Genomic DNA, 27,288 nt, shown 5'->3' on the forward strand with positions numbered 1-27,288 from the left:
CAAAGTCAGTGCTTTTAACAACACCCTGAGGGCCTGGAGAAGATCATGAAACCAGTGGTCTTTTTCCTTCATTGTGACAGTTGGGAACCTGACCTGGGGTGAGGAGTCACCTTGGCTAAGGTCGCTCAAGGTGCTGATCCCTGCCCCTTCCCTACTGCTCTTGGGTTTACGGGAGTGACGTCAGTCTCCAGGGTGCCCGCAAAGGGAGCCTAGATTCTAAAGCAACATATATCTGTGCCTTTGGCTATGGAGAGCCTGGCCTCAATCTTTATTTATTTATTTATTTTTAAAAAGATTTTATTGATTCATTTGAGAGAGAGAGACAGAGAGGAGCAGGGGGAGAGGAGAGGAGAGACAGAGAGGAGAGGAGAGACAGAGAGGAGAGAGCAGGGGGAGAGGCAGAGGGAGAAGCAGACTCCCTGAGAACCTGGCCTTTGGAATGATCTCTGGAATAGCCAGCCTGGCAGTCATGGGCTAACCAGCCAGGTGAGGTCTGGTTTCTTCACTCACCAGTAGGTGATGGGAAGTGGGGCTGTTGGCCCAGGGCAGGAGCTTAACTAGGAGCCAAAGGGGGGCAGGAGTAGGAAGCAAGGGCCATAGAGGCCTGAGGGTCAGGGCCTATGGTAGGGGTGGGCCTGCTTCTCTTCTCTGGCTTGCCACCTCCCCAGGCAGATGGAACCTCCTAACCTCCTAAGAATGCTAGTCTGACCACAGCAACTGCCTGCCTCACACCGTCCATGGCTCCCAATACCCTCAGTAGAAAGGCATATTTCCCACCATGGCCCAACGCGCTTCAGGATCTGACCTTCATCCTTCCTCCATCCAACCCATCTCAAGTTCCAACCTCTTTTGGACCTGTTCCCCCATGTTCTGGCCCCTGCTTCTCCTCTAACTCCTATAGTATTTCAGGTGTCCGCTGAGATGTCCTCTCCTCCAGAAAGCCTTCCTGGACTTCACTACTCATACTCTCATGGTTCCCCATGTTTCTGCCATTGGATCACTGAGCACATGTAGGCATTCGATAAATACTTATAACCCGGGCAGTCACCCAATTTCCCCCAACTCAGCTCTCTGTCTCCCCTGTCCCCTGATTGGAACCTACCACCACCCTCTTCTAAGGCCTTCCCTGCCTTCTCTTATCTTTCTGGTCTCTCCAACCCCCACTCACCTATGCTCCCTAGTTCAGCATCCCACATGTCTGTGTTTTTTACTGCATTTTCCACTCCAGATGGGCAGCGACTGCAGACAATGTCAACATCAAAGATGATGGCCCAGGATGGAGCTTTAATTCCCAGAGGCCGGGGGCACCTGCTTCTGCAGGTTCTCAGGTGGCTTATGGATGTCAGATGTGGCTTCTTCTCTACTCTGGCCCCCACCTACACCACCACGGGGCCATATCCTGGGAATTTCTGCCTTCTGTTTTTCCAGAGCTGCGAACCGAGGGTCCAAAGAGTCAGTCCGTGGCGTTGCCTCATTTGAACCCTCACAACCGCCTTATAGGGAAGTTGCCATTATTATTCTTTCTACTGTACTGCTGGGAAGTTGAAGCACAGAGTGGCTTTGGCTTATACCCAAGTTCCTATGGCTCCAATAGAGGGAGCCAGGGTTGAACCCAGGTGGTCTGCCCTCCCCTCCCTTCCCCGGAGCTCTTGACTCTCATCCTTCTCTCCAACTCTGAACAAAGGCCAGCTCCGCCCGAGATGTCACCCTTAAGGGCTAGCTCGGGACCCCCATGGATGGGGGCCTTGGCCTTACGTGATGCTGCCCTCGCTGCCTTGATGGGGTGCTCGGGCATCCCAGGGGGCAATCCTGTTGGGTTTGGAGTAATTAATTATCCTAATGAAGGTGATTAATCATTTGATTACCACTTTAAGGACATGTGGAAAGTCTCCAGCGAGGAGAGGTCTGTCTTGGGACACCATGTGGCCTTGGCTCACGGGTGAGTAATGCCATCTCAGGGACTCTCCTGACATTACTGGTCAAGAAAACCCCTGCAGCTTGAAGCAGAGACTCACCATCACGGGTTGAAAGAACCCGAACTCTGCTCGTGGGAACAAGTCACATTGAGCTCTGATGTGCCGCACTAACATAATTTATACACGTGATTGTTCTTCATAACCACCTCCTGAGCTGGGTGGTTGCTGTGAAACCCCCATTTCGCAGACAGGGAAATCAAGGTCCGAGTTACGCAGCGTGGAAAGGGGCGATGCTCTGTTGGTTACTGGGAAGCCCGTCTTGGCCTTTTCTTATCGGGAGGCCGGGGACACCTCCTCCTCACTCCACTGGGTGATCCTGGGGCCATGACCTGTGGCCACTGATTTGGGGGCAAGGCATGATCTCAGGCCCAGAGTCTAACTTGCCTCCACCCTGCTGCACTGAGGACAAACATGGAATCTGATCTTCCATTTTCCTTTGCTGGAGCCCATAGCACAGTCGCCGACAGAGATGTCCACAGGACCCAGGCAGGTGGTACAGGCGAGGACTGAGGCGCATCACAGGCAAGTGTCCTGTCTAAAAGGGGGATCTGCTGTTACCTTAGAACTTGGGTCCACTGTGGCCAGATCTTACGGTTTTCAAGAGAAGCCGGTAATTAGGATTTTTATGTGACACGTCCCCATATTTTAATGGTGGCAAACTAATTTAAAAGCCAGTTCCCCCCCCCCCAACAAAAACGTCTTGTAAAACACCTCTGAGCTTGGACCTCCAATTTGCATCCCCAGCTCCAGAAAAAAGCAAGCAGGACACCCAGACATTATTATACAATTCTGTATTGAGTGACGCGTTTACAGAACGTGTTCTTTTTAAAATTTTAAACAAAGTTCATCAATCTCTCATAGAAACGGTTTTGTGGGTTTTTGTTTTGTTTTTACCGTTATAGGACGTGAACCTGACAAAGGTTGTTCATGGGTCTGCTAGCTTTCAGTACAACAGGATTTCCGTGTTCAAAAGACTATATGCTAAGTGCTTAATCAAATCCCGTCACACAAAAGCCAGATTGAGTCCTCTAAGATCTGTAGTCTGCGGGTGAGCCTGGGTTTCAATGTTGTGTGGGTTTCAACAGTAGAAAGTTGTGTGTTCCCTCATGGTCGTCTTAATTGAGACAGGGCGGTGGTGGCTAAAAGGAGATGTTTCGTTTGTTCCAGATTTGATTACTCTGAAAACTGGTCAGTGTTTCCTATTGTCAAAATATAAAAATACCTTCATCTGGATAAAAATGTATACAGTGGAAAACTCTTCAATGCATAGCCTGGGTGTACGGAAAAGGATGTTTTCCTGCAGGGTTCGTGTTCTTTTTCATTGATTGTGGAGTCTGCAGCCTGGCCTGGGTGCATGAGAGTTGAGATTTCTGGAACAGCCCTCAATTGTCCCCTTCTGCTTACTGGATTTTGCTGCATCCTTGAAAACCCTCAGCCATCTCCCCCTGGGGCACTGGATTGGCACCGATTATGGCCACCTTTTCATCGTCATTCTGGTTTCAGCTGGGGAGTCACCAATTCAGCCTTCCCACGGAGAATTTGATAAAGGAAAAGAAATAAAAACAGGAGAGAGAGACAGAGTCGAAAACCAATATGGTGGCTGTTCCATCCACACTGGGAACTCTCCCGCCAGGAACCCTGGCGACGAAGGTTCTAGAGGAAGGGCTCCTCTGAGTTTGGGGGGATTGAGTCTCCGCTCCCAAGAAGGTCGTGTGTCAGAAGGTAGGAGGGTAGACTTAGAGCCTGGGATACAGTGGTCATGCTGTGGTGAACTCAACCTTCTTGCTTTGGTCTGCCTTAACTTGGGAGTTGCAGAGGCCTTCCAGAAACAGCACCTGGGTCAGCTTGAGAGTGAAGATGGCAAGAAGCGGAACTGGGGTCTCCAGCTGGAGGAATCTACTTTTTGGTGCTGGGTGCTCATGGGATGACCAATGCTGTTATTCTCTTAAAACATAGGGAGGGGAAGATGGCGGCCGCAGTCCTGCTCTGGAAAGCCAGTGGGGAAACTTCCTGTGCTATGGCCACGATTCAGGGGAGCGGGGTCACTCTGGCTCAAGTGCTGCCCTCCAATCACCTGACCCCTCGCCTGGCTTCCCAGAGAATCCAGAAACACATCTTGTCTAGAGATGGACAGCCTGGCTGTCCAAACTTGGCAGCCCCCAGGTTTCTGACGAGAGGGAAAGGAAGCAGTTTTGTACCACGTCACGTCTTGGGGAGGAGGGCTGGCCACGGCCCACACCTCTACAACATTTCCGACGGCACGGGACACTCCGGGTTACTGAGGCTGCACGACAGACCAGCAGAATGGAACACATCCTCAACGGCATCGAGGTTTTCATTTAGAGTCTTTTGGACTTTCTCTTTTCAACACGGTTTCTGGAAGGGCAGTAGCAATGTGCTGTGTCTCACAGACAGATACGGAAAAAAAAAAAGCAGTTCAAGGGTTATCTAAATTTTGGTCAGTCTTAGAGTGTTTTGTGATGGCTTTGAACAATTGTCTTCTTTTAATCTCATCTAGTGGCAAAAACGACACAACTTCGGTGTATACTTCGCAACAGTTGTGACAGCATCCTGATTTTATAACTCTCTGTAATATCAAAACAGCATTGGCTGGGAATAAATTCCAAAGGATCCTTTATTAAAATATCTAAAAGAGGTCTATAAATATTTATTTTTCTAAAAGAGTTTGGAGTTTCCAGGTGAACGTGTGGTGCCACATCGCTTCCGCCTCGCGCAGGGAGGCCAGGGTGGAGAAGGGGGTGCTCTGCGGGGCGGGGGGTGCCAGAAAGCGGAGGCAGTGGCACCTGCCCCGCCCGCTCACTCACAAGGTCAGAGAACTAGGATTACAACAAAAAACGTAAACTGCATACCACTGCTGTCCCCATTTGGATGGTTGAGTTCCTTCCTTCCTTCCCCCACCCCGTCTGGGGGAGTGAGCGAGGGGGGGGGGGCGCTGGCCCCCTGGTACGCCCCGCGCCCTCGTGCCCCTGCCTTCAGAACTCCCACTCCAGGGCCTCCTCCCGATTGGCAGCTCTCTCTAGCCGGTAGATGATGCTGTTCAGGTTGGCCATCTTCTCGTGTCGCCGCTGCAGGTTGGGGTTCACCTTGGCGCTGGGGTGCAAAGCCCCAGCCGTGTCGGCGGTGGGGCTGGCACTCGGCACTTTGGCAGGAGGGGCGCCGGGTGGGGACGGGGAGATGGGGGCTGAGGAGGAGGGGACGGGTGACACAGACATCATGAGGCCCGGTGAGGAGGCAGCCGAGGGTGAGTTCAGGGACACCTCCAGGCTACAGCGCGAGGACTCTGAGACTGACTTAAAACTTAGAGGGTCCGGGTGGAGCCGCTCCCCGCCCTCGCTCTCCTGGGGGGGCTGTAGTGAGGGGCAGTCTGGCGTGGTCCCGCCTGGAAGGAGGAGCCCCGGGGCCACTTTAGGGAGTCTGTCGTTACCGGGACGGTCAGGATGCGCCTCTTTGGGGGAACCGTGGCCTTTGTCTGGCTCCTCCGAGTCCTGGAGCTGGTTGCCCGCCTCTTCCTCTGCATCCTCCTCAGTCTGTTCCTGCTTAATCCTCACCTGGGCCTTGTCCTGGGGGGTCGGGGGTGTGATGCTCTCCTCTGAGCCTTCCCGAAGCTCCAGTTCCTTCACGGTAGGCTTCTGGTCCTCAGCCTCAGAGTCGGGGCTCTGCGGGGTAGGGTCTGGGTGGGAGTGGCCTGGCGGTAGGACGCCAGGACCCCCACTAGGGTCGAGGTCTGGTTCGTCTTGGGTGCCCTCCACCAACATCTCCCGGCGCATCCGGGACCTGGGGCAGAGATTGTGGTGAGCGAGGGGCCGGATGGGGGACCCAGCTAACCCCGGACTCCATCCACTCAAGTGGCCTTGTGACCCCGCCCACTTTCCCGGGGTGGGGGTGTCTTCACATGCAGTGTCTTAGTAAGTCCTGTCAACAGCCTTACTCGTGGGTGCTGTGCTGTTATTAACCCTCCTTCATGCAAGAGGAAGCAAGCCTCACACAGCCAGTAGGTAGTGGAGCCTGGGCTTGAACTCAGGATTGTTAAAGATTCCAAAATTCTTGATCTAGACCTGTGCTGTCCAGTAGAGGAGCCACTGGCCACACGTGGCTCCTGAGCACTTGAAGTGTGGCTAGTCTGGACTGAGGTGTGCTGTACGGATTAAAATACACACTGGATTTTGAAGGCTTAATACAAAAAAAAAAAGTAGAAGGTCTCATTAGTAAAGTTTTTATATTGATTACACACTGAAATTGTTACCTTAGGCTAAATACACTATTATAATTAATTTCGTATATTTCTGGTTTTTAAAAAATGGCTACTAGGGAATTTCAAATCACGTGTGGCTTCCATTGTTTCTTTTGGACAGCACTAGTCTAGAGCACTTCTTGAAGCCAAACCCAGATGCGGGTTGTGGCAACATCTTTCTGCTTCTTTCCTGTGGGGATTCTTAGACATCAGCCCAGAGGTGCGAAGAGTGACTTGTACAGGTCACCACGGCACACACGGGCAAAGCTGGGACCAGAACCTGGGAAGCCAGAGTCCAGTCCAGAACCCACTCATCCTCTCTTCACTTCTGCGTCTTCCCTGCCAGTGGAGGGCAACTCAGTCTTACACTGGTTTTAGAGCAGACAAACCAGGATGGGGACTAACCCCAGTCATTTTCCTGATAGCAAAGGAAGTCTAGAGAAGTGAAATGACTCGTTCAGGGTCATAGAACAGAAGGTCTTCCTTAGCTACCTGCTGTGGCCCTCTGCCTGTCTATACTAATAATAAAGTACATGTGATTGATATGTAATACTAACAATTGTAAGTTATAAACATCACACTAAGGGGTGCTTATCATGATTCAGGCACCATGACAAGCGCTTTTTCCAGATTATTTCATTTATTTTTCAAAATAACCTTAGGAAAAGGATATTAGTCTCATTCCTATAGATACAGGAGACAAGACTGAGAGAGGCACAAGGATTGGCATCACAGGGCAAGCAGGTGGGCTGGGAACCTAGTGACCAGGCTACACTCTCTTGTCCCCTGGTTCCCTGTCCAGGTTGGGGATGGGGGTCCCATCTCAGTAGCCTAGGCCTAGAAGGACTCTGAGGGGTTATTTGGTTCAGTCTCCAGTCCCTCTACAAAGGAGGCCTTAGCCCACCATCCAGGGGACTCCACTTTCACCCTTAGTCTCCTCTAGAAGAGATCTTGGGATCAGGGAGAGCCCTCGTGGGTTCCACTGAAATGAGATTGGAGGGGGGTTTAGGATGGCTCAATGTCTGAAGTTCCAGCATTAGACTGTCCAAACTGTAGAACAGATATAAATATGAGGCTAATAGTCATTTACACCATAGTATAAATTAGTCTTTTTTTTTTAAATAAAATTCCTGACTCCTGAATCTATACCAGGGTGTACTTGGTAGTTATTTTTTTTTTAAGATTATATTTATTTATTTGAGAGAGAGAGTGTGTGTATGTGTGTGCACAGGAGCAGGGGAAGGAGCAGAGGGAGAGGAGATAATCTCCAGCAGACTCCACTCTGAGTGCAGAGACTGACATGGGGCTCAATCCCACAACCCTGAGATTATGACCTGAGCCGAAACCAAGAGTTGGATGCTTCATTGACTGAGCCACCCAGGTTCCCCTCCCTGATAATTTATTCTCGAAACATCCTGTCGTTCACCTTTCCCAGAGTTCACTGCAATTTGTAATGATGCATTAATACAAGTGCTCGTGTAATAGCGTCTGTCTCTGGTGGTCTGTAAGAGATGGTAACGGCAAGGACTTTGTCTTGTTCTCTTCAGTGCCTGGTACAGACTACGTGCTCAGGAAACATTTGCAAAATGAAATGATATATTCCCCTCTAACTCTTTGAGACCAGTTTCTTTCTTTTGGGAGTGGAATTCTCTCTGCTCCTCAGTGCAAGTTCCTAGTCATCTTTCAAAACCCAGCTCAAATGCTACCTCTTCTGTGGAGTCTCCCCTGGACAGAACTTCCTTTTCCCTCAGCCCCTTAGTCCTCCCTGTTGTATAGTAATTAGGCTATAGTAGAATTATCTGGTTCATAATTTTAAGCTCTCTAAGGGCAGGGATGATGGCTTTTTGAAAGATTTTATTTATTTGAGAGTGAGAGGGAGTGAGAGTGAGAGAGATCACAGAGGGAGAGGGAGAAGCAGACTCCCTGCTGAGCGGAGAGCCTGATGTGGGGCTTGATCCCAGGACCCTGAGATCATGACCTCAGCCAAAAGCAGGTGACACTTCATTGACTGAGCCGCCCAGGTGCCCCAGGATGATGGCTTTGAACCCCTGTATCTCCAGATCCTGGATCAGTGTGAGTACATTGTAACTATTTGTTGTATGAATATGTTGGATAAAAATGGAGTACTCAGTTCCTACAGGGAACAAGAAGGGAGAGGACATCCGCATATCCCCCAGGAAGGGAAGGAGGACGTGAGGATTTAGGGACCTATGTCATTTGCTGTTTCGAAGGCCCTGAGTCTGATCATAAGCAGAAATATTTCACAATATTTTTATGTCTAAAGTTTTTTCATTCATTCCTTGATTCAGCATTGTGGGGTATTAGATTCCTTGTCTGCCTTGTGGGGTATTAGATTCCTTGTCTGCCTTGTCTGTAAACAGGGATGAGACTCAGAGAAGTATAGTGACTCGCCCAAGAATGCACAGCCTTGGGACTTGGGACTTGAGACTGAGCTCAAGTCTCTGAGATGCCCATGCCTGGGCTGTGGAGAGAGGAGATTTCAAACGTTCTACCTTTCCAGGCTCCTCCTGCCTCTTCTCCCTTGGGGAGCAAGAAACCATCTCCTTGCCCCCTGGAACACGTGGAGGGATTCTCTCTGGCACTGCATGGACACCAGAGACCCTTTCCGCTCAGGAAGCCTGGCTGGGGAGGGAGGCTCAGAGATGGAATCCCATCAAGCCTTCCCTGCAGGGCTCTCTGCTGAGCTCAGGAAGCCCCTCTGCCGTCTCCTTGGGCACTGCTGAACCAGTCACTGCCCCCCAGTCAGCCCCGGGACTGAACTCCCAGGAACCCCAGGAACACACTAGAGACCAGTGTGACCCCCAAGACTAGGGAGCAATGAGTGGGAGGTAGCCACAGAAATAGGAATCACCCACTCCCCTGGGCAGGCGAGACTAAGGGGCTGCCTGAGGGTTCTCCTTTGGCCTCGGGAGTGGGAGAGGCCAAGAGCCCCAAATCAGGGCTCCCACATGAGGCTCAGTGGGTAGTTAGGGCTCCTCGGGCCTGTGCCCCCAACACCATTCCCTGTCTCTTCACAGAGGCAGACGCAAACTGGGTGAAGCAATAATTCAGACAGCTGACACCAATATCATCAGCTACCCTGTACCACGTGGCCAGCATCTGTAACTATGGTAGCCCCCTGAATCAATCCTCAAATCCAGGAAGCAGATCCCACTATGGTTCTCATTTTATAGGTCAGGAGACTACGACTCAGGGAGCTGAAGTGACGCGCTCAGGTGCTCACAGCTGGAAATGCTACTGGGGTTTATACCCGGGTTTGCCTCGACTCTGAATCTAAACACCAGGCTGTGACGGTCTCCCGGCGCACCCCCCACAACAGGCCGAGTTGGGTTCCCCCCGGGCCTGCGATGGGGCAGGGGTCCCGCCGGCACCTGCCCCCCTCCCAGCGGGCACGCCCCGTGCCGCACCTGTAGTTGTGGAACCAGTTGATGACGGTGTTGGTCTTGAGGTTGAGCTGGAAGGAGAGGAGCTCGATGGTCTGCTGGGAGGGGTAGGGCTCCAGCTGGTAAGCCTTCTTCAGCGCCTCCTTCTCCTCGGGCGCCAGCACCACTCGGGGCTTCTTGATTTGCAGGAGGCTCAGGTCCTGGGGCTGCAGGCAGGGGCTGGGGCACTCGGAGCGGGTGGCCGGGGACTCGCTGTCGGAGCCGGTGCTGATGAGGCCGTACCTGCGCTTGAGGTAGGCTGGGGCGAGTTGGGGCGGGGGGAGGAAGCGCTGAGGGGGTGCCGACCAGAGGCCGGGCCCCTAGTGCTGGCAGGAGCAGGGGGTGGGGGCGGCTCCGGGCTCCCGCCCCACACTCAGGGCTGCACTGCCAGTGTCTTCCTTTCCCCCCTCCAGGCTGGGCTCCCACATCCTCCCGAACCCTGCGCCGAGACGCTGGTCTGCCTACACCTGCCCCTGATGTCTGGTCACAGAGCGGAGTGTTCAACACCAGGGGCTATGCGGCGCTCTCTTGGTTGACGGAAGGGTCACTGAAGGGCACTACAGTCTTGGGGGCGAGGGCAGGACATTCGTGTAACGGACCCCTGTAACTGCATGGTGCATGTCCATCCCAAATCTCCAAAATGGGGGAAAGAGAAGCCTGCTTCAGAATAGAGGGTGTAATTCAATCCTCCCAGCAATGGCCTGAGGCTCTTATCTTCAGAATAAGGAGCGTCAGGCACAGAGAGAGGGAGCAACTTGCCCAAGGTCACAGAGCCAGGAAGGGGTGAGTCAGTTCTCAGTTGCAGACTTGTCTGATGCCAACAGCTCGTGTGCCCTTGGCAGCCTGGCTTGGCCCTGCGCCCTCATTGGGAACTGCCCTGCTGCCCTGGGTGACCGCTTTCCAGTTGGTTTTTATCTCACCTCCCAACCTTGAGCTTTTTTTAGACTTCCTTTGGCACAGCCCAAGACTGGGTGGGCACACAGCAGGTGCTCAATGTTGGCTCAGTTTTTCAGGGATATAATAGTGGATGACAGAAGAATCTGCAATCTTCTCGCCCCCCCCCAGGAGGGAGAATTCCTGTCTGCTGGGCCAATTCTGTGCCGTGTCGTATAGAGTCTGGGTGACAGGCCAAGGGGAATCGGAGAGAGAGCATTCTGGGGAATACACGGTTGGGGTTGACAAAAGACCTCGAAGCAGCTTCGGGTATAAGGAAGGATGCTGAGAGAGGCAGGGTATTGGGGTTTTCATGGGAGAAACAGTAAATGGTTTAGTTGCTTTCAATTATGTGCTGGGGGATGGCTGTGTTTTGCAGGCCCACACCCGGCTGAGATGGGATCCTTGGGGCCCTGGCTTTCCTTGGGCTACAACTAGATACAGTTCCAAAGGAAAAACCTGAAGCCATGCCCAGAGTACCCAGCGCTCACCTTTCTTCTCCAGCTTCTTCATGTCCCTCAGCTTCTCCACATTCTGGGGGTCGTTGAGCCACAGCTGCATGCGTACAAAGGGCTCCCGTCCCTTCAGACTCAGCTTGTGCCAGGGTTTGGGGCGGGACAGCAGGTCAGACACGGAGCCCTGTGTCAGCCCCAGGATGCTCTCCCCGAACAGCCGCTGCCCTAGGGACAGGGGAGGGCAACCTGTTATCCCAGGCTGGGCCAGTGCGTCCAGGAGAGACAAGAAAGAGGAAAACCCTGGACATCTCCATGAACTCAGAGGGAAGGACCATACCCCCAGCAGGACCTGCACCCAGTAGGAGTCTGGAGGAGACTTTTCTGCAAAATAGGAGGTTGGGCGTAAGGGACCCGACAGCTCCCAACAAAAATGCTTTCATAATTCAGATTTCCCTCACTCCTAGGAGATCCCCGAATAGGTCAGAAAACTTCGTGTGTACAAATTAGTTTCACCTCATTAGAAAGGACTCTGACAGACGACATCAAAATTTCAATGTGCGTATTCTCTGACCCTGCAATTCCCTCCAGCTGTATTTGCTCAAGGCACAAAGACACATACTGACGTGGTTTCAGAGGCAGAAGGAAACTGGAAATAAGCAAATGCCCATCAAGTGGGTCAGAAATGTGGGGCATCCCTGACCTGCAACACTTGGCCACAGGGAAGAAGACTTTCTGGTCATTCTAATCTGGAAGGGTGTCCACAAAACAGCGTTCACTTTTAAAAAGCAGGTTATAGGACAGTATGCATGTAAATTCATCTACATAGAAAATATGTAAAAGATCAGGTATACATATATTCTTGTATGTTTTCAGAAAGTATCAAATATATATAAAAATTGTGGTGTATGATTGGGGGCTTGGGGAGTTTTACTTGCTTTTTAGTCTTTTTTTCTTCTGCACTGTTTGGTATTTTAAAATAAAGAACATGTCTTAATTTTCTAATAGAAATTGTAGTGAAGAATCTGGGCTTTGTGTGCATCTCTCTGGGACAGGGGCACGACCCGCAGTGGAGACTCAGAGGAGTTCATGATCCATAGAGTGAAAGAGTCCTAGAACAGGTTTCTCCTCTGTGTCCCCTGAGGGCAAGGGGCTCGGCACTGGGTCAGGATTGTGCTAGAGTGTCACTGTCACTATGGGCTGAGGATTTCAGGTCACATCAGACCTGTACTCATCCCGCTCTGTCCTACTCTAGGGTCAGAGTTAGATACCTTCCAGAGGACCCTGGATACCTGTGGGCTGATGGGCTCCTGCAGGCTGGACCCGGGACCCCAGGATCTCATTGTGGGCACTTGGCTCAAGGCAAGTAAGAGCCAACCCGGGGAGGAGGGCAGGATCCCTGATTCCCGCCACCCCGTACCTAGGTTGTTGTCCGTGAGGACCTCTTTGACTCTCTTGGTGATGGAGTATGTGTCCAGCTCGGGGGACATAGCCACAATCTCCTGGATGCCCCCCGTGGTCTGGCTGCCCGAGTACATCTTCCCCCCCAGCGAGGAGCTGGAGCGTCCCTCCGGCTGCTGGTTCTCCTTGCTGCCTTCCAGCGCCAGGATCAAGGGCTCCTGGGAGCTCCTCTCCGGCTCTGTGGGGCTAGGGGGTGGCGACGGCGAGGACCTTGGTTCCGTGGGACTGGCTGTGGGCCACAGAGAGACAGAGAAGGCAGTTACTGCCATTTGGAACAGACACACAGGCTTTGGGTGTTTGTGTGCTGGAGCCAATGTGGGCAACCATCCTGGATGCAAAAACTAGCAGATGAGAGGCTGATGAAGAGAAGGGTATTTACATGGTCTCAAAGTATCTCCCTGTAAGATACTTATTAATTACAAAGGGGAAAATAGTAACTCTCCAGCACAGCTACTTGGCAGAAATCCCCTTAACCAAAGGACCAAAGGTAATATCACCAATCGAAGGACAAATCAACAGCTGGTGCCTCCTGATGCAATGGAGTGAGAAGGACACAGTGTCGCCTCTGTGATAGTCCTGCTCTGAATGTGGCCTGAACCTAATTACACGGAGGCAGCCGACAAAGCCGGCTGAGACAGTCTGCAGAATAATTCAGAAATGTCAAAACTGGAAAACAAACAGAGGCAGAAGACTGTTCAGATTGGGAGAGTAGAGAGACACGACTACAAAATACAAGGGTTCCTGAATCTGATCCTGGACAGGGAGAAACAAAATTATATAAAGGATGGGGCGGGTGCCTGGCTGGCTTGGTCTGTGGAGCACGTGACTCTTGATCTGGGGGTTGTGAGTTCAAGCCCTAAGCTGGGCATAGAGTTTACTTTAAAAAATGATATAAAAGTTGTTATTGGGACAACCAAAGAAACCTGAACATAGATCGTGGGCTACATTAATGGTATGGTACCATTGTCAGCTTTCTCGTTCTCGGGCAATGCTTTGTTGAAGTATTTAGGGATAAAGGGACACGAAATGAACTAACCTCTCCAATGGTTAGGAGCAAAAGGGCACAAACGTGGCAAAATTAGCAACTGGTGAGTCTGTGTGGGGGGTACAGGGAGTCCGTGGTCCTATTGTTTCAACTGTTCAATTAATTAGAAATCACTTCAAAAATGAAAAGTTCCAAAAAGTAAGTTGGGAACCCTTTATAAACCCAACCGACAGAGATTAACAGAATAAAATATGGTGATTCCCAGAAGCAATGAAAAAAAAAAAGGATGTAATGAAAAGCTGTCCACAGAGGAAGAGTCCGTTCTGGGGATGTAATGTGCAGTGCAGTGACTGTGGGGACCAATTCGGCATTATATACTTGACACTCAGCTATGAGAGGAGAACTTCACTCTTCCCAACAGAACAGCAAAATGGTAATTATGTGAGGTGAAGGGTGCGTTAGCTAGTCTTACTGTGGTAAATATTTGCAATATATATGCCTACCAAACCATCACATTTTATGGGCGCCTGGGTGGCTGAGTCGTTAAGCGTCTGCCTTCAGTTCAGGTCATGATCCCAGAGTCCTGGGATCAAGTCCCATAACAGGCTCCCGGCTCCTGAGGAAGCCTGCTTCTCCCTCTCCCACTCCCCCTGTTTGTGTTCCCTCTCTCGCTCTCTCTCTCTGTCAAATAAATAAATACAATCTTAAAAAAAACACAAAAAACCATCACATTGTATACTTTAAACTTATACAATGTTACTATGTTAAATGTATCTTAAAGCTGAAAAAAGAAAAAGAAAAGATGTCCATGGTACGCTGGCATATTTAAAAACTGAGTTCATAAGCCACAGTTTTCATTTGGCAAAAGCCATTTGGTAGACCCGTTGGGTGGGATGACCTTGCCAATCCCACAGCCCCTGAATCTGTTACATGGCACTATGCCTATAGCAGCCCTCCTCGGGGCCATCAAGAGGCCGCCACCTGAGCAGTCAGTCACCCACTGGGCTTTTGGGCATGAACTGAGACTCCCGTCTATCCTGGGACATAGGGGATGGGCCTGAGCTGATGCCCTTAAAGGGGTGGGGACCAAGGTGGAGGGTTGAGGAATCCCAGTGCTGGTCCACATGGCTCCTTCCAGCAAATTAGAAACAGGTACCTCTTCTTCAAGACACTTGGCTGCTGCCTGCCAGAAATTCACTCAGTGTAAAAATGTATGATGCCTAGAAAGTGAAAAGAGTCCCACAACCAGCCTACAGTGGCTTTGATTCTAGAAAGAATATTCTGAGCCTCTGCTCTGGATGGGTTCTTCCTTCCCTGTGGAGAGCAAGTGGATTACCGTGTTCCAGAATCTGAAATGGCTCCTTATTGACCTTTGCACGAGAAACGTGTTGTCCCTGTTCTAGAGTTTAAGACTCTGGGCTCTCTTGGAGGAACCCACCGCACAGACCTGGAGTTATTCTCACAGCCCCAATCACCCACCCTCCACCGCCCACCCCAAACCTCCTAGGCTCTTCTATGCCCCTATGACTTTGCCATCCTGAAGGTCTTCTCCCTAGCCTTGAACTCCTATGCATCCTTCAAGACCCAGTCCCAAACACCCCTTCCCTGAGGTGCACACCTTCAAGGTTTAATAGCACCTTGACTACCTTGTTACACTTCACTGTAATTTCCTTCTTGTGCCAGATCTCACCCCTACCTGATGACAATGATGATGATGATGATAATAATTAATAAAACTTCCTTTTATTGGGTACTTATCACATGCCCTGCATAATGCTATTATTCCCTCCATCGCCTCATCCTGCTTTGTCTCTAGTTGGAAATCCGGCCCTTTAGGAGGGGGTGCAGGTGTTCCAAGAGGACCTTCATAGCATCTCTAGGGGGTAGCTACCATGTCACCCCATTTTGTAGAGGAGGAAATGGAGGCTCAGGGTTGTTAGGCAATGTGTCCAAGGTCACACAGGGACTAGTGGCAAACTGAGATCTGCTTGTATCTGACACTGTCTTCTCGTCCACTATAAGTCCCTGGCAGGCCGGGAACACACGTTAGTCATGGGTGAGTTCTAGCAGGTGGGGAGGAAGGAGGCACTGGGCAGAAGTCTGCTGAGTGAATAAACAAAATAAATAAATTTTGAAACAGGACCCCTGTGTACCCTCACAAGGTGCAAGGTGAACCCTCAAAGTTCTGAGCAGTGGCATCACAGACCCACGGAGCTGGCAGCTCACACTGGGCATCATGAAGACATCATGTTCCCCCGGCCCCTAATCGGGCGGATTCTGGTCATCCAGGTGGCCTCTGTGTGATGCTGGAGCTGATGTGTCTCCCCCCGCCCCCGTGACTGTCACCAGCAGAGATACTGAGCCGGTGGGGAAGGGCCAGCCTGGGAAAGCAAGAGGCTGTTTCAAGAGTCCATCCATCATGGGCATGGGAGAGGAGCTGGGCTCAGCTGGAGGAGAATCGGGGGTCTCCAAAGGCATCTGCCTCTTGGAACACCTGTACCCCCTCCTAAAGGGCCAGATTTCCAACTAGAGACGGAGCGGGATGAGGCGATGGAGGGAGACCCCGATGATAAGCCCGAAATCAGCCAGCCTCCAGGCAGAATGCCGGCCTTTTTTGACTACTCAGACTCGGAGGATCACTTCTGACAAAATTATTGAAAGATTCAGAAATCAACTCTATCAGAAGGAGCACACTAATCATAAGGGGCCGGGGGTTGAACATGAACAGTCAGGCGGGCTGGGGCTTGAGCAAGGGTGTTGGACAGGGATGCTGGCGGGGCACAGCTGAGAGAGCAGGGTGACACCTGTTAGCCCAGGACTGTGTTGGTTGTAGTATAGAAAGTCCCATGTCCTGGGCAAATAGACAGTGGTCGTGATGGAGAGAGACAGTGAGGGAGAGATGGAAGGAGAGAGATGGAGTGACAGGGGGACATGGGGTAGGGACAGGCACAGAGTGGGAGAGAGGGACAGAGAAAGAATGGGTTGGGGTGGGGTGGGAAGAGATTGGGACAAAGAGACACGTGAGAAAGGCAGTGAGAAAGTCAAGGGAGGGGGAGAGAAACGACAATGATGGTGGGAGAGACTCAGGTGGGCGGGGGTCAGGAAGTTAGAGATCACTCTGGGGGAGCTAGAGAATTCTGAGAAGCAAGCCTCAGACACAAAGTGGCTGCAGTGCCCATGTTGACCACTGTGGGCAGTGCTGAAGAGCCCATCACTGAACCAGGCTCTGTTGGCGGGCAGCCAGTGTGGGGGAGGTCATGCTTTGGAAGCCTCCCCTGGCATCAGGCTCACCCCCGACTCCCTGGGCCATGGATGGTATGGGGGCTAGAACAGGTCCATACCCAACCCCAGGGCCTGACTATGCGGGACCTTGTGGGCAATGGATCCTCTCCTGCCTCTAGGCTGTGGACAGCTGGTGGCTGTGGGGGCCTTGGTTGGATCAGCCACCCCCCACCCCCACCCCAAGCCAGCAGCCACTGCTCACATCTCTGCCTCCATGAACATGGGCCCTGGCTTCCTGGTCTGTGGGGGAGAGGGGGCGGGGACAAGGTGTCCATGCTCACCGGATCTCACTCCTTTCCTAATCTGTGAAGGATCCTTTTTCCTAGCCTTTGCTTATGTTGTTTCTTCCACCAGGAACACCATTCTTGACTATCTTAGCCTAACCCTATCCTTACACAACAAAGACATTTTGAAAAACCCAAACAATCTGACACTGGGCAAATGCAAACCAGAACTGCAACGAGCTGCCCACTCACACCCACAGGGATGGCTTCAGTCAAACACGGAGAACCGCAGGTGTTGGCGAGGACGGAAAGAAATAGGACCCTTCCCCCCACACTGCTGCCTGGGGTGTAACATGGTGCGGTCACTATGGGGCACAGTTTGGAAGGTCCTCAGTAAGTTAGAGAATTATCACCCGACCTAGCAATTCCACTCTGAGGTATGTATCCAAAGGACTCAAAAACAGGGGTTCAAAACAGGTATGTGAAGTTCACAGCAGCATTATTCACGGGAGCCAAAAGGCGGCCTAGCCACACATGGAAATATTATTCGGCCACAAACAGGAAGTACTGAGACAGATTACAACAGGGATGAGCTTGGAGAACATGGTGTTCAGTGAAAGAAGCCAGACACAAAAGGCCACATAGCGTACTATTCCATTGATCTGAACGGCCAGCAGAGGCATACCCACACAGACAGGAAGCAGGCTGGTGGTTCCTGGGCCTGGGGGAGGGCTGGGTGGGCACGACTGATTCATGCACACAGGGCTCCTTTTGGGGGACTAAGAATGTCCTGGGGTGCCGGAGAACTGGGGGCTGCACAAAGTCTTGAATGCACTACATGCCATTGAATCGTAGACTTTTGAAGTGGTTCAAATGGTAAATTTTACGTGATGTGAGATTTACAACAATGAACAGATTAATTACGATACAACACAACATGACACAGGGATGGGGACTCCTGGGTATGGGCTCTGGGGTAGGTGCTCCTAGGGACCCTAATGGCTGAAAGCCTTGAGTTCTGATCCTGGCTCTGCCACTAACTGTCCGGTGAGTTTGGGCACATCCCTGCACTATTCAGACCATCTGTTTCTTCTTCTGGAAGGTGGGAATGACAAATAATCCCTCTGGTGAAGACTGACATGAGGATTAAAGCAGCAGCTACTGCAAGTGCCCAGCCTTGGGTGTGACCAACGGCAGCTGTCATTAGAACGGCTGCATCAGCCCTCACAACTGCCTCAAGGAGCAGGGTTTTTCAATCAAAAATTTTAAATATAAAATATTTCAAAGTATAGAAATATACTGAAAAGAAAACATCAATCCCCCTTCCCTTCCCCGAGTCCATGCCCTTAATAGATGTCAATACTCCCTTATTTCCTTCAAATCTCTCCCTGTTTCTTTTAAAGACAAAAAGCCACAGAGACAGCCAGAGCCCTCTCCTCCCCCATGGAACCCTCTTCCCAGGCTGGAGAGTGGTGGCTCTTTTTGACTCCCCCCCCCCCCAGTGAGCTCTATGCCCAACATGGGGCTTGAACTCATGACCCTGCGATCAAGAGTCACAAGCTCTACTGATGGAATCAGTCAGGTGTCCCTCTTTTTGACATTTTAATGCACAGGCTTGTAGCCAATGCGGCAACAGTGTGCTGTCTTGTCTTGTGGGCATGAACTTCTACAATAAACACCACCACTTGGGATGCTTTGTTGTCTGACATCATGTTTCTTGCTGATCACTGCACTTCATCCGGACTCCAACTGACCTGCCCACTGGGCGTTGCAAGGGAGGGAGCGTGGGCTTCCTAGAGTCCCTCCCCAGACTCCATCTGCCATCTCTGCTCTGTGACGTTGGGCAACTCCCCGAGCCTCAGTTTCCTCACCCCGGCAACGTTCAGACCCCACCCTGCCTGTGCATCATTATTGGATGGGTAACAGCCCAAATCTCTGTGCTAAGCTTCTGAGGCTGCATGTTGCTTCGCTGGGAAAAAGAGATCAATCAGTGATTCTGGTCAGGGGATGGGAGGGCGCGGCCCCAGCTCCACAAGCGAAGTATTCGCTCCACTTGCTCTAGGCACAGAGTCTAAACCACCAACAGAGGACGTTCCTCTGGTTGAAGGAAGGATGGCACTGTTGTCTTCCAGAGAGAAGTAATGGCCGCTGGGAATGGCAGTTCTGGGGGGCAGGCAGCATCCTGCGAGAGGGCCCCGACCACACTCACCCTGGGAGGCGCTGGGCTGCTGGCTGACGGCCTGGCCGAGCTGGTCCGAGAGCCACAGCTGCATGCGGATGAAGGGCTCTCGCCCCTTCTGCGTCAGCTTGCTCCAGGGCTTCGGTCGGGACAGCATGTCGCTCACGCTGCCCTGGGACAGGCCCAGCACCTGGGGATGGGCGGGGCAGGAAGGGTAGGGAGGCAGGCTCCTGGGCCATCCCTGGGCCTCCCCTCCCTCCCTCTGTAGAGACCACTGTTCACTCTGATTCTCTGGGAGACCAGGGCTGCCTTGATTGTTCATCTCCCAGGTGCCTGCCTGTGCCTGGGCCACGCCCCCTATCGGCAGTGCCCTTCCAGATATCCCTGCATGTAAGAATCCTTCCTGACTTGAAGAGCCCTCAAACGCCTCCTCCTCCAGGAAGTCTTCCTGTGCCTTCCACTTAGGTCACTCCTATCTCTCAGCTCACCTGACCCTTTGCCTGCTCCTCTGCTACGGGCAGAGGTGCTGTTAAAAACTACTTAACCACTGGCACTGCAGGGCACCCTTTGCTGGGCTGAGCCTCAACCCTTTAGTGGGCAGACCATTGGGAGGGATGGAGACTTCTGGAGGAGGGGAGGTGAGTAGCTATTCCTAACCAGACAGAAACATTTCACTGCTTGAACAACCACAGGACTGAATGTCAGTCCTGCCCATGGCTCTCTTCCCACAGGACCCAGAGACAGGTGGATTCAGGAAAAAGGGTTTGGGTCATGCAGACCTGGGTTCGAATCCTGATTTTGCCTTGTTCCTGTTCATACACACAACCTCTCTTTCCAGACCACAAGCGCTGGGGGCTGGGTCCTCAGGCGGTTCTCCCTCCCCAGGTCCCATGGGCCCCATGGCCCCCTGAGCTCCTTGGGGGTGGGCCCCACTGTCTTCACCTTCTCCCCAAAGATCCTCTGGCAGATTCCGTTCTTGGCGAGCTTCTCCTTGACCTGGCGCGTCAGCTCCAGGGTGTCCACCTCCCGGTACATGTAAAGCTCGTACTGCTCGGGGGTCAGGGGCGGCACGGTGGGCTTCAGCGTGCGGGGCACGTACGCGGGGTAGTAGGCCAGCCGCCCACCGCTGCCTGCCTCGGGGACGCCCCCTTCAGACTTCAGCTCGACCACCCTGGGGGGCTCCTCCTCGCCCCCCGCCGACTCGTCCTCAGGGGCTGCGGGGGCCTCATCCCCACGGGGCCAGGCCCTCCCGTTGGGCTGTCCAGAGTAGCTGGAGGAGGAGGAGGACAGGGAGGGCGAGACGGAGGCATAGGGGCGGCTGAGCAGGCCGCGGTCCGAGGCCCAGTGGTGGTCAAAGTAGCCGGCGTCTCCGATCTCCGACTTGACCTTCCGGATGATGCTCTGGACGAAGGCTGCGGGGGACAGGACCGTGAGGGACGTCTGTGTGGCACTACTGCTGGTTCCTCCGCCACCGCCGCCACTGCTGTCCTCCTGCTTGACGTAGGTCGGGGCCCCGTTCTGGCTCACAGCAGCCAGCGAGGGCCGCTCTGGGGGCGAGGGAGGGACCGAGCGGCCCCGGGGCCCGGCCTCCATCTCCAGCAGCGCCTGCTGTTGTGCCTGCATCTCGCGGCGTGCCTGCTCCAGAATGTTCTTGATGGCGTCTTCCGACGTGCTGGCGGGGGCTGTGCCGTTGGTGATGCTGAGTGGGGCTGTCGCGTTCTTGGACTCACCTGTTGGGAGGATGACACAGGGTGGCCAGAGGCCCACGGTCAGGGCATGGTTTGATGGGCAAAGGTGTTCACAGCATCAGTCAAAGCATGCTTAGGAGATACTGTGAGGATACTGCAACAAAGTGGTTAAATGAAGTTAATCTCTCTGCCAAAGGCAACCACACAGAATAGCCTCACGTACTGCCTTCTGCTCTGCTTTCTAATCTCACACACGGGGAGAACACGCTTGATGTGGGATCGCAGCCTGGCGCGTCCCCACTTAGTATCAACACAAGCATTTTTTCTCATGACTCAAAGTTCTACCTCTCACGGCTGCCAATGCCACTTGAAGGGATATTCTCTGCTCTGTTTACCTGATCCCCTACTGCGGGGCACTTGTGCTGTTTCTAGTTGGTCACTGTTGTGAACACCGATAAAGGAACAGCTTGTATATAAATCTTTCCCCCATCCCGGATAGTTCTTCAATTCCAAGGGTGGAACTCTCGAGTTAGCAGTCAGCATGCTCATGTCCTCCCTGGGGGGCTGCTCGTTGCTCTCTGCATAGCATCCGCTCTTGTCAGGGGCGTGGAGAAATCACCCGGGCATTTCTGTCTCTTGCTACCTCTTCAGAGACCCTGAATGGAAACCCCCCTGGCTGGCCCACTCTGCTGTGATGTTGCCCGGCATTTTTGTCTTATTATTACTAGTTTTTAGAGGCAGAGAGTGTGCATGGGCAGGGAGGGGCAGAGGGAGAGAGAATCTTAAGCAGGCTCCATCTCATTACCCCGAGATCATGAGCTGAGCCCAAAATCAAGAGTCAGACGCTTAACCAATTGAGCTACCCAGGTGCCCCCTGATGTTGCCTTTTTGATTTCTCTGCTGTCTTCTTCCTGACACCCCCCACCTCGCCTGTGGGAGCGCACTGTACAGGGAGTCAGGAGACCTGGGTTCTCTGAGCAACTGCAAGCATGTCTCCCTCTCTCTGCTCTCAGCTGTCCTATTTATTTAGTGAGAGAGTTTGATGAATCTGTTTCTCATGGTTCTTTACACTCCAGTACTGTGTCTTGTCCGCAGCTGTACCTCGTGTCCAGCATGCAGGAGATGCTTAGCCAATGTTTATGGAATGACTGCCTCTCCTGCACAGGAGCGCAAGAAGAAATTCAGCTGTACACAGCAGGGCCTCAGGATTATTTGGGTGGGGCAGTGTAGGGTTCTGGGGCGGGCTCCTCCGTCCCTCCCAGGGACCCGGCAGGAAGATGGGCCCTTGCTGAACACTTGGCTCCCAGCCACATTCAGACACTGGGGAATCCAGTTTGCTCCGATTTGCCACCAAGGGGCAGCAGACACCACAAAGTGGGAACGTGAAAGCCAGCATCAGGTTCAAAGTCAGCAGCAGTACAGCGTGCTGGGTGCAGGGGAGGCCACTCTGCCCCCTGCTGCAAAAAGCCCTCTGACAGATGGGTAGGAGGGACAGAGGTATCAGCAGAGGTATTTGTAACTTGAACAAATGTAACACCAGAGACAAAAATGTAACATTACCTGTAATGACAGCTACATTTTCAGGGGCACCTTCTACATGCCAGGGCCCCAGGCTGAGTGCTTGTCAGGACTGATTTCATTTGACCTTATACAACTTTAAGAAAGGAGCACTGAGGGGCGCCTGGGTGGCTCAGTGGGTTAAAGCCTCTGCCTTCGGCTCAGGTCATGATCCTTGGGTCCTGGGATCGAGCCTCACATCGGGCTCTCTGCTCAGCAGGGAGCCTGCTTCCTCTCTCTCTCTGCCTGCTTCTCTGCCTACTTGTGATTTCTTTCAAATAAATAAATAAAAATATCTTAAAAAAAAAAAGAAAGGAGTACCGATATTGGCCCATTTTAAATATGAGAAAATTGAGGCACAGAGAGGCTAAGAAACTTGCCCAAGGTCACACAGCTAATAAACAGCAGAGTCAAAATTTGCAGCCTGGCCACTCTTGGCTCCCCTGCATCAAGCATTGTAGGTGATAATGGGGAATCCAAGGAGGGTCAGTATCCAATCCACCTGGATGGGGGTGGGGGGTTTCCTAGACGAGGTGACTTCTGAGCTGAACTGTTGAGAATGAGCAGGAGTTGGCCAGGGGTGAGGATGGCATTAGGGGCATAGGGAACAGCATGAGAGTGGACATGGCTACAAGCAGTTCATTCGAGAGGTATAGGGAGTCAGGAGAAGTCAAGACCTTAGGGTCTGGGGCCTTGTTGAGGAGTTGGCATTTTTATCTTAGGGGAATGGGGAGCTGTGGAAGGGGAGTAATGACATGACTATTTATTTTCTGTTCTAGAAAGATCCCTCTGGCCTCTGTGGAGAATGGGCTGCACTGGGACCTAGATTATCATTGGTAAGACCAGTGAAGAGGCTAGTGAGACAGTTCCGGCAAGTGATGATGGTGACAGTCAAGGACAGCCGCTCACCCGACCTGGGTGCCAGGCACCATCTGTGACAGGTTCCCAGCCTTGAGCTGGTGGATTTGGGGAGTGAGTAAGGGGTAAGGGAAGATAGTAAGTTCCATCTCAGATATGCTGAGTCTGAGATGCCAGTGGGGGACCCTGGTGGATATGCCCAGCTAGCAGTTGGTGTAGGGCTCTGGAACTCTCAAGAGAGGTTTGGCCTGGAGAGGGGGTGTTTTGGGTGTTAGTGGAACTTCCAGGAATGGACTAACTCATCTAGGAAGGATAGGAAAGTCAGAGGGCCTGGTGGGGGGAGCCCTGGGGGACCCCGTGTTTGAGGGGTTGCTGGAGAAATTACACTCTGGTTAGCTGAATAATGGTGTCCCAATGGTATCCCTGTGTCTGGGCCCAGACTATGCTACTTCACATGACCAAGGGGACTCTGCAGATGGGATTAAGTTAAGGATCTTGAGATGGGAGACGGTCCTGGGCTACATGGGTCGGCCACACATCATCACAGGGGTGCTTGTGAGAGGGAAGCAGGAAGATCAGAGGCAGAGCGGAAATTGCTATGCTGCTGGCCTTGAGGATGCAGGAGGGGCCACAGGGGAAGGACTGTGGGCGCCTCTAGAAGCTGGAAAAGGTAAGGAAATGGATTCTCCCCTGGAGCCTCCAGAAGGAACGCAGCCCTGCTCCCCAGGGCGGCTGACTGTGGACCTGTGACTTTTGGAACTGTGAGATGATCAGTGTGTTGTTTTTAGCCACTGAGTTTGTGGCTGAACAGCAGCATGACGAGGGTAAGGCAGGGCCCCCGGGGCAAGTGTAGAACGTACAGTCTGGGAGGCAAGAGGAAGCCAGGAGAACAGGGTCTCCTTGGGAACTAGAACATGGAGGTGCAGGAAGGAAGGTGAGACTTTGGCCTCTGTGGCTGACAGAGTTCCTGTGCGATTACGGATCACTGTGTCTCCTCAAAGTCGAAGACACCCAGACAATCCAGACCGGGGCGGTGGCAGTAGCTGGGCTGTCCCAGACGGCTGCCACTCGTCACTGTGCAGAAGACTGAAGCTGTAATTTTAGTTAATTTCCAGTAATTTGACTGGATATAGTCACACACGGCTAGTGGCTCCCACACTAACAGGGACCCGGTGCCTTCCAGGCCTCACATGGCTGCAGGCAGGATGGTGAAGAGTTCTGACCTGCTTGGAATCCCCGCTGTGGTGGATGAAGGCGGGCAAGGGCTCACCTCCTGCTCAGGACAGGTCCCGGAGGCCTTAGGCCTCGCCTGCGGCAGTGACACTCACCCCCCTTCTGGGACTCGATCTCCTTCTTGGCCTGTTCCAGGATGCTCTTGATGGCGTCATCCGAGCCTGTCTCTGGTGTGCGGATTCTTGGGGTGATACTGCCTGGGGGAGGCAAGGGGGCACCTGTCGTGGGGACCTGCATGCTGTGGGTCAGTCCCTGGAGCTGGGCAGGGTGAAGGGTGGGTCCCTTCCTCCCTCAGGGGGCTCCAGGGCCAGGGCTGGGAGAGGGAGGGGCAGATCTGGAGTGCGTGTGGCAAGACCACCACTTCGCCAGTCTGTGTGACAGGCTGGATCTACAAATGATTTTGGCTTGAACTAGTAATAATACCAATCAGAATGGTGACAACGATGGCCACCACAGCTAACAGTTCTCAAGCAGGCACTAGGTTTCGGGGGCGTGTTGAATGATTTCTACTCATTTAACCCTCAGAGGTGCCTGACAGATGGGGATGGATGGGGAAACTGAGGCACAGAAACTAAAGTCGGCTGTCCCAGGTCACCTAGTGCGTGAATGGCAGGGCTGGAACTCAAACTCAGGTGTGTTTGGGAGGTCAAACCTTGGGCCATTCACATGGGATACCCTAAAAGTCAAGTCTGGCAAGATTGGCAGGAACCCGGGCCATTTCACGGATGGGTGAGCTGAGGCTTGGAGGTCCTTAGGAAGTACCTACCTGCCAGGGCAGCCCCTGGCCCAGCCTTCTCCCACCATGATCAGCCTGAGTTGTCCCACTAGGGCCAAGTGGGGAGCAAGGGGTAGCCACGGGCCCCAGGAAGAAGGGAGAGAGGATATATATTTTTATTTTTGTTCTACAGAAGGGGAAACTGAGGCACAGAGCGGCAAAGTCACTTGCCCTGGGTGACACAGCTGGGAGGTGGCAGAGTCTGGCTCTGAGCCCAGAGACTGTGCCCTTGGCCCCTGTGCCCTGGGACGGGCCCTCACCTCGCTGCCGCACCTGGATGGTCCTCAGAGCCAGCACGTTCTGCTCATCTGACAGGAACTGCTTCATCTTGATGAAGGGCTCCTTGCCCTTCACCGTGAGCTTGCGCCAGGGCTTGGGCCGGGCCAGGATCTCGCTGACCGAGCCCTGTGACAGCCCCAGCACATAGTGGCCGAACACCCGCTGCCCGATGTTGTGTTTGAGCAGCTGCTCCTTCACCTGGAACGCGATCTCCGCCGTGTCCAGCTGCTCCTCCTCGGCTCCAGCCACTGCCCCGGCTGTGCTGCTCCCACCCCCGTCCACTGGCTCGGGGGCCCCAGGCGGCTCGGGGCCAGGAGCAGGGGTGGCAGGGGCCGTGGGGGGCTTGGCGCCGTAGAAGGCCGGGGGGAACACCAGCAGGCCGCCTGCCTCCCCCTTGAAGGTGGCCGGGGGCATCATGTGCTTGGACAGTAGTGCGTCCCCTGCCAGTCTGTCCCCAGAGGCCAAGCTGGGGAAGGGGGACAGTGAGAAAGTCCTTGGGCCATCGGGGCCCAGGCCAGGACCCAGCAGGGGCTGCCCAGGGCTGGGGGATAAGGGGTCTTCGGGCCCTGGTGGTGGTGGGAGCTGCGGAGGGGATGGGTAGGACTGCTCCGTGCCCAGAGAGTCCTTGATGGAATCGTCCTCCGAAGGGTCCTCTTCTATAACGTCAAGAGAGACAGACAGATGGAGGAAGAAAGGAGAGATACAGAGAAAGAAGCAGACAGTGATGGGTGGAGAGAGAGAGAGAGAGACAGGGAGAGAAATATTGAGAGTGACAGAGAGTGAGAAAGATACCAGAGAAACGGACACAGGGAAACAGAGAGGCAGAGAGAAACAAGAAACCAGGCATACACCAGGCAAACAAGAAACCAGGGAGACACAGACAGAGGCAGAGACAGAATGAGAGGCAGAAAGAGACAGAGGGACAAAGAGACAGAAAGTGGGAGGTAGAGAGACACATACATGAGAGAGCAATTCAGGGAGAGGAGTGGGGAGGAGAGGGCAGGCGGGGAAAGGGAGAGAAGAGCTTTGGGCGTCCAGCAGAACTAAGAGCTCCTTTTCTGACCCTCGAATTCCCCTCTGTGCAGGCCTGGCCCACATGCCAGTCCTGGGGACCCTTCCTTCCTATATTAACATGCACTGAGCACTTGTTCCGGGCCAGCCCCTGGCCCCCGGGTGGTGCGCTGCGACCAATGCCCACCGGGGCAGGATGCGCACTCTTGGCCCGCGCCCACCTTGCTGCCCTCCTCTTCCTACACGTCCTCCGTGCTTGCATTACCCATGTGAATAGCACCCACGGAGTAGATCTGTTATTGCCCCCATTTCACAGATGAGGAAACAGGCAGCATAGAGAGTCTTGGCTGGGGCCACAGAGCTGTAAGGTCATGGAGCCACTGCATGGGGAGAAGGCCTGAGCAGCGAAAGTGATTTGGGGAGAGAGCAATGTCTGCGGGGGTTACAGTGGGAATGCCCTCCTCTGTGCCCTGTGACCTCTTCCCGCTGCTCATCAAGACTCGGGGATGAATGGAGCCTTTGTGAAGGGTTCCTGGGAGGGCCTGAGTGAGCTGTGTTGGGTAGGTGTGTGTGGACACTCGGAAGGGGGCGCTGCCAGCTGGCTTCACCCGGGGGAACCCCCAGCTCAGCACCACCACACAGTAGCTGCCCATTCAATGTGCACCCCTTTCCTCCATCCCTCTCCTGCCCACACAGGAGG

General features: G+C 53.1%; 1 protein-coding gene across 4 annotated transcripts in view; it reads right to left on the reverse strand.

Annotated features, from left to right (window-relative positions):
* Positions 1-2,750: 2,750 nt before the first annotated feature.
* The window catches only part of CUX2 (cut like homeobox 2), a 258,403-nt gene continuing 233,865 nt past the window's right edge, over positions 2,751-27,288 (reverse strand). For all 4 annotated transcript variants that reach the window (XM_046024881.1, XM_046024879.1, XM_046024878.1 and 1 more), the window contains 8 exons: positions 25,559-26,233; positions 24,619-24,720; positions 20,130-20,917; positions 19,218-19,377; positions 12,477-12,746; positions 11,096-11,284; positions 9,657-9,930; positions 2,751-5,771 (listed from right to left, as the gene is read on the reverse strand). In XM_046024881.1, the coding sequence (XP_045880837.1) occupies positions 4,970-5,771; positions 9,657-9,930; positions 11,096-11,284; positions 12,477-12,746; positions 19,218-19,377; positions 20,130-20,917; positions 24,619-24,720; positions 25,559-26,233 (3,260 nt within the window). In that variant the 3' untranslated portion in view covers positions 2,751-4,969. The remainder of the gene's footprint in view (positions 5,772-9,656; positions 9,931-11,095; positions 11,285-12,476; positions 12,747-19,217; positions 19,378-20,129; positions 20,918-24,618; positions 24,721-25,558; positions 26,234-27,288) is intronic.

Source organism: Meles meles, chromosome 12 (genome assembly GCF_922984935.1).
Source record: "Meles meles chromosome 12, mMelMel3.1 paternal haplotype, whole genome shotgun sequence".
NCBI classification, from domain to species: Eukaryota; Metazoa; Chordata; class Mammalia; order Carnivora; family Mustelidae; genus Meles; species Meles meles.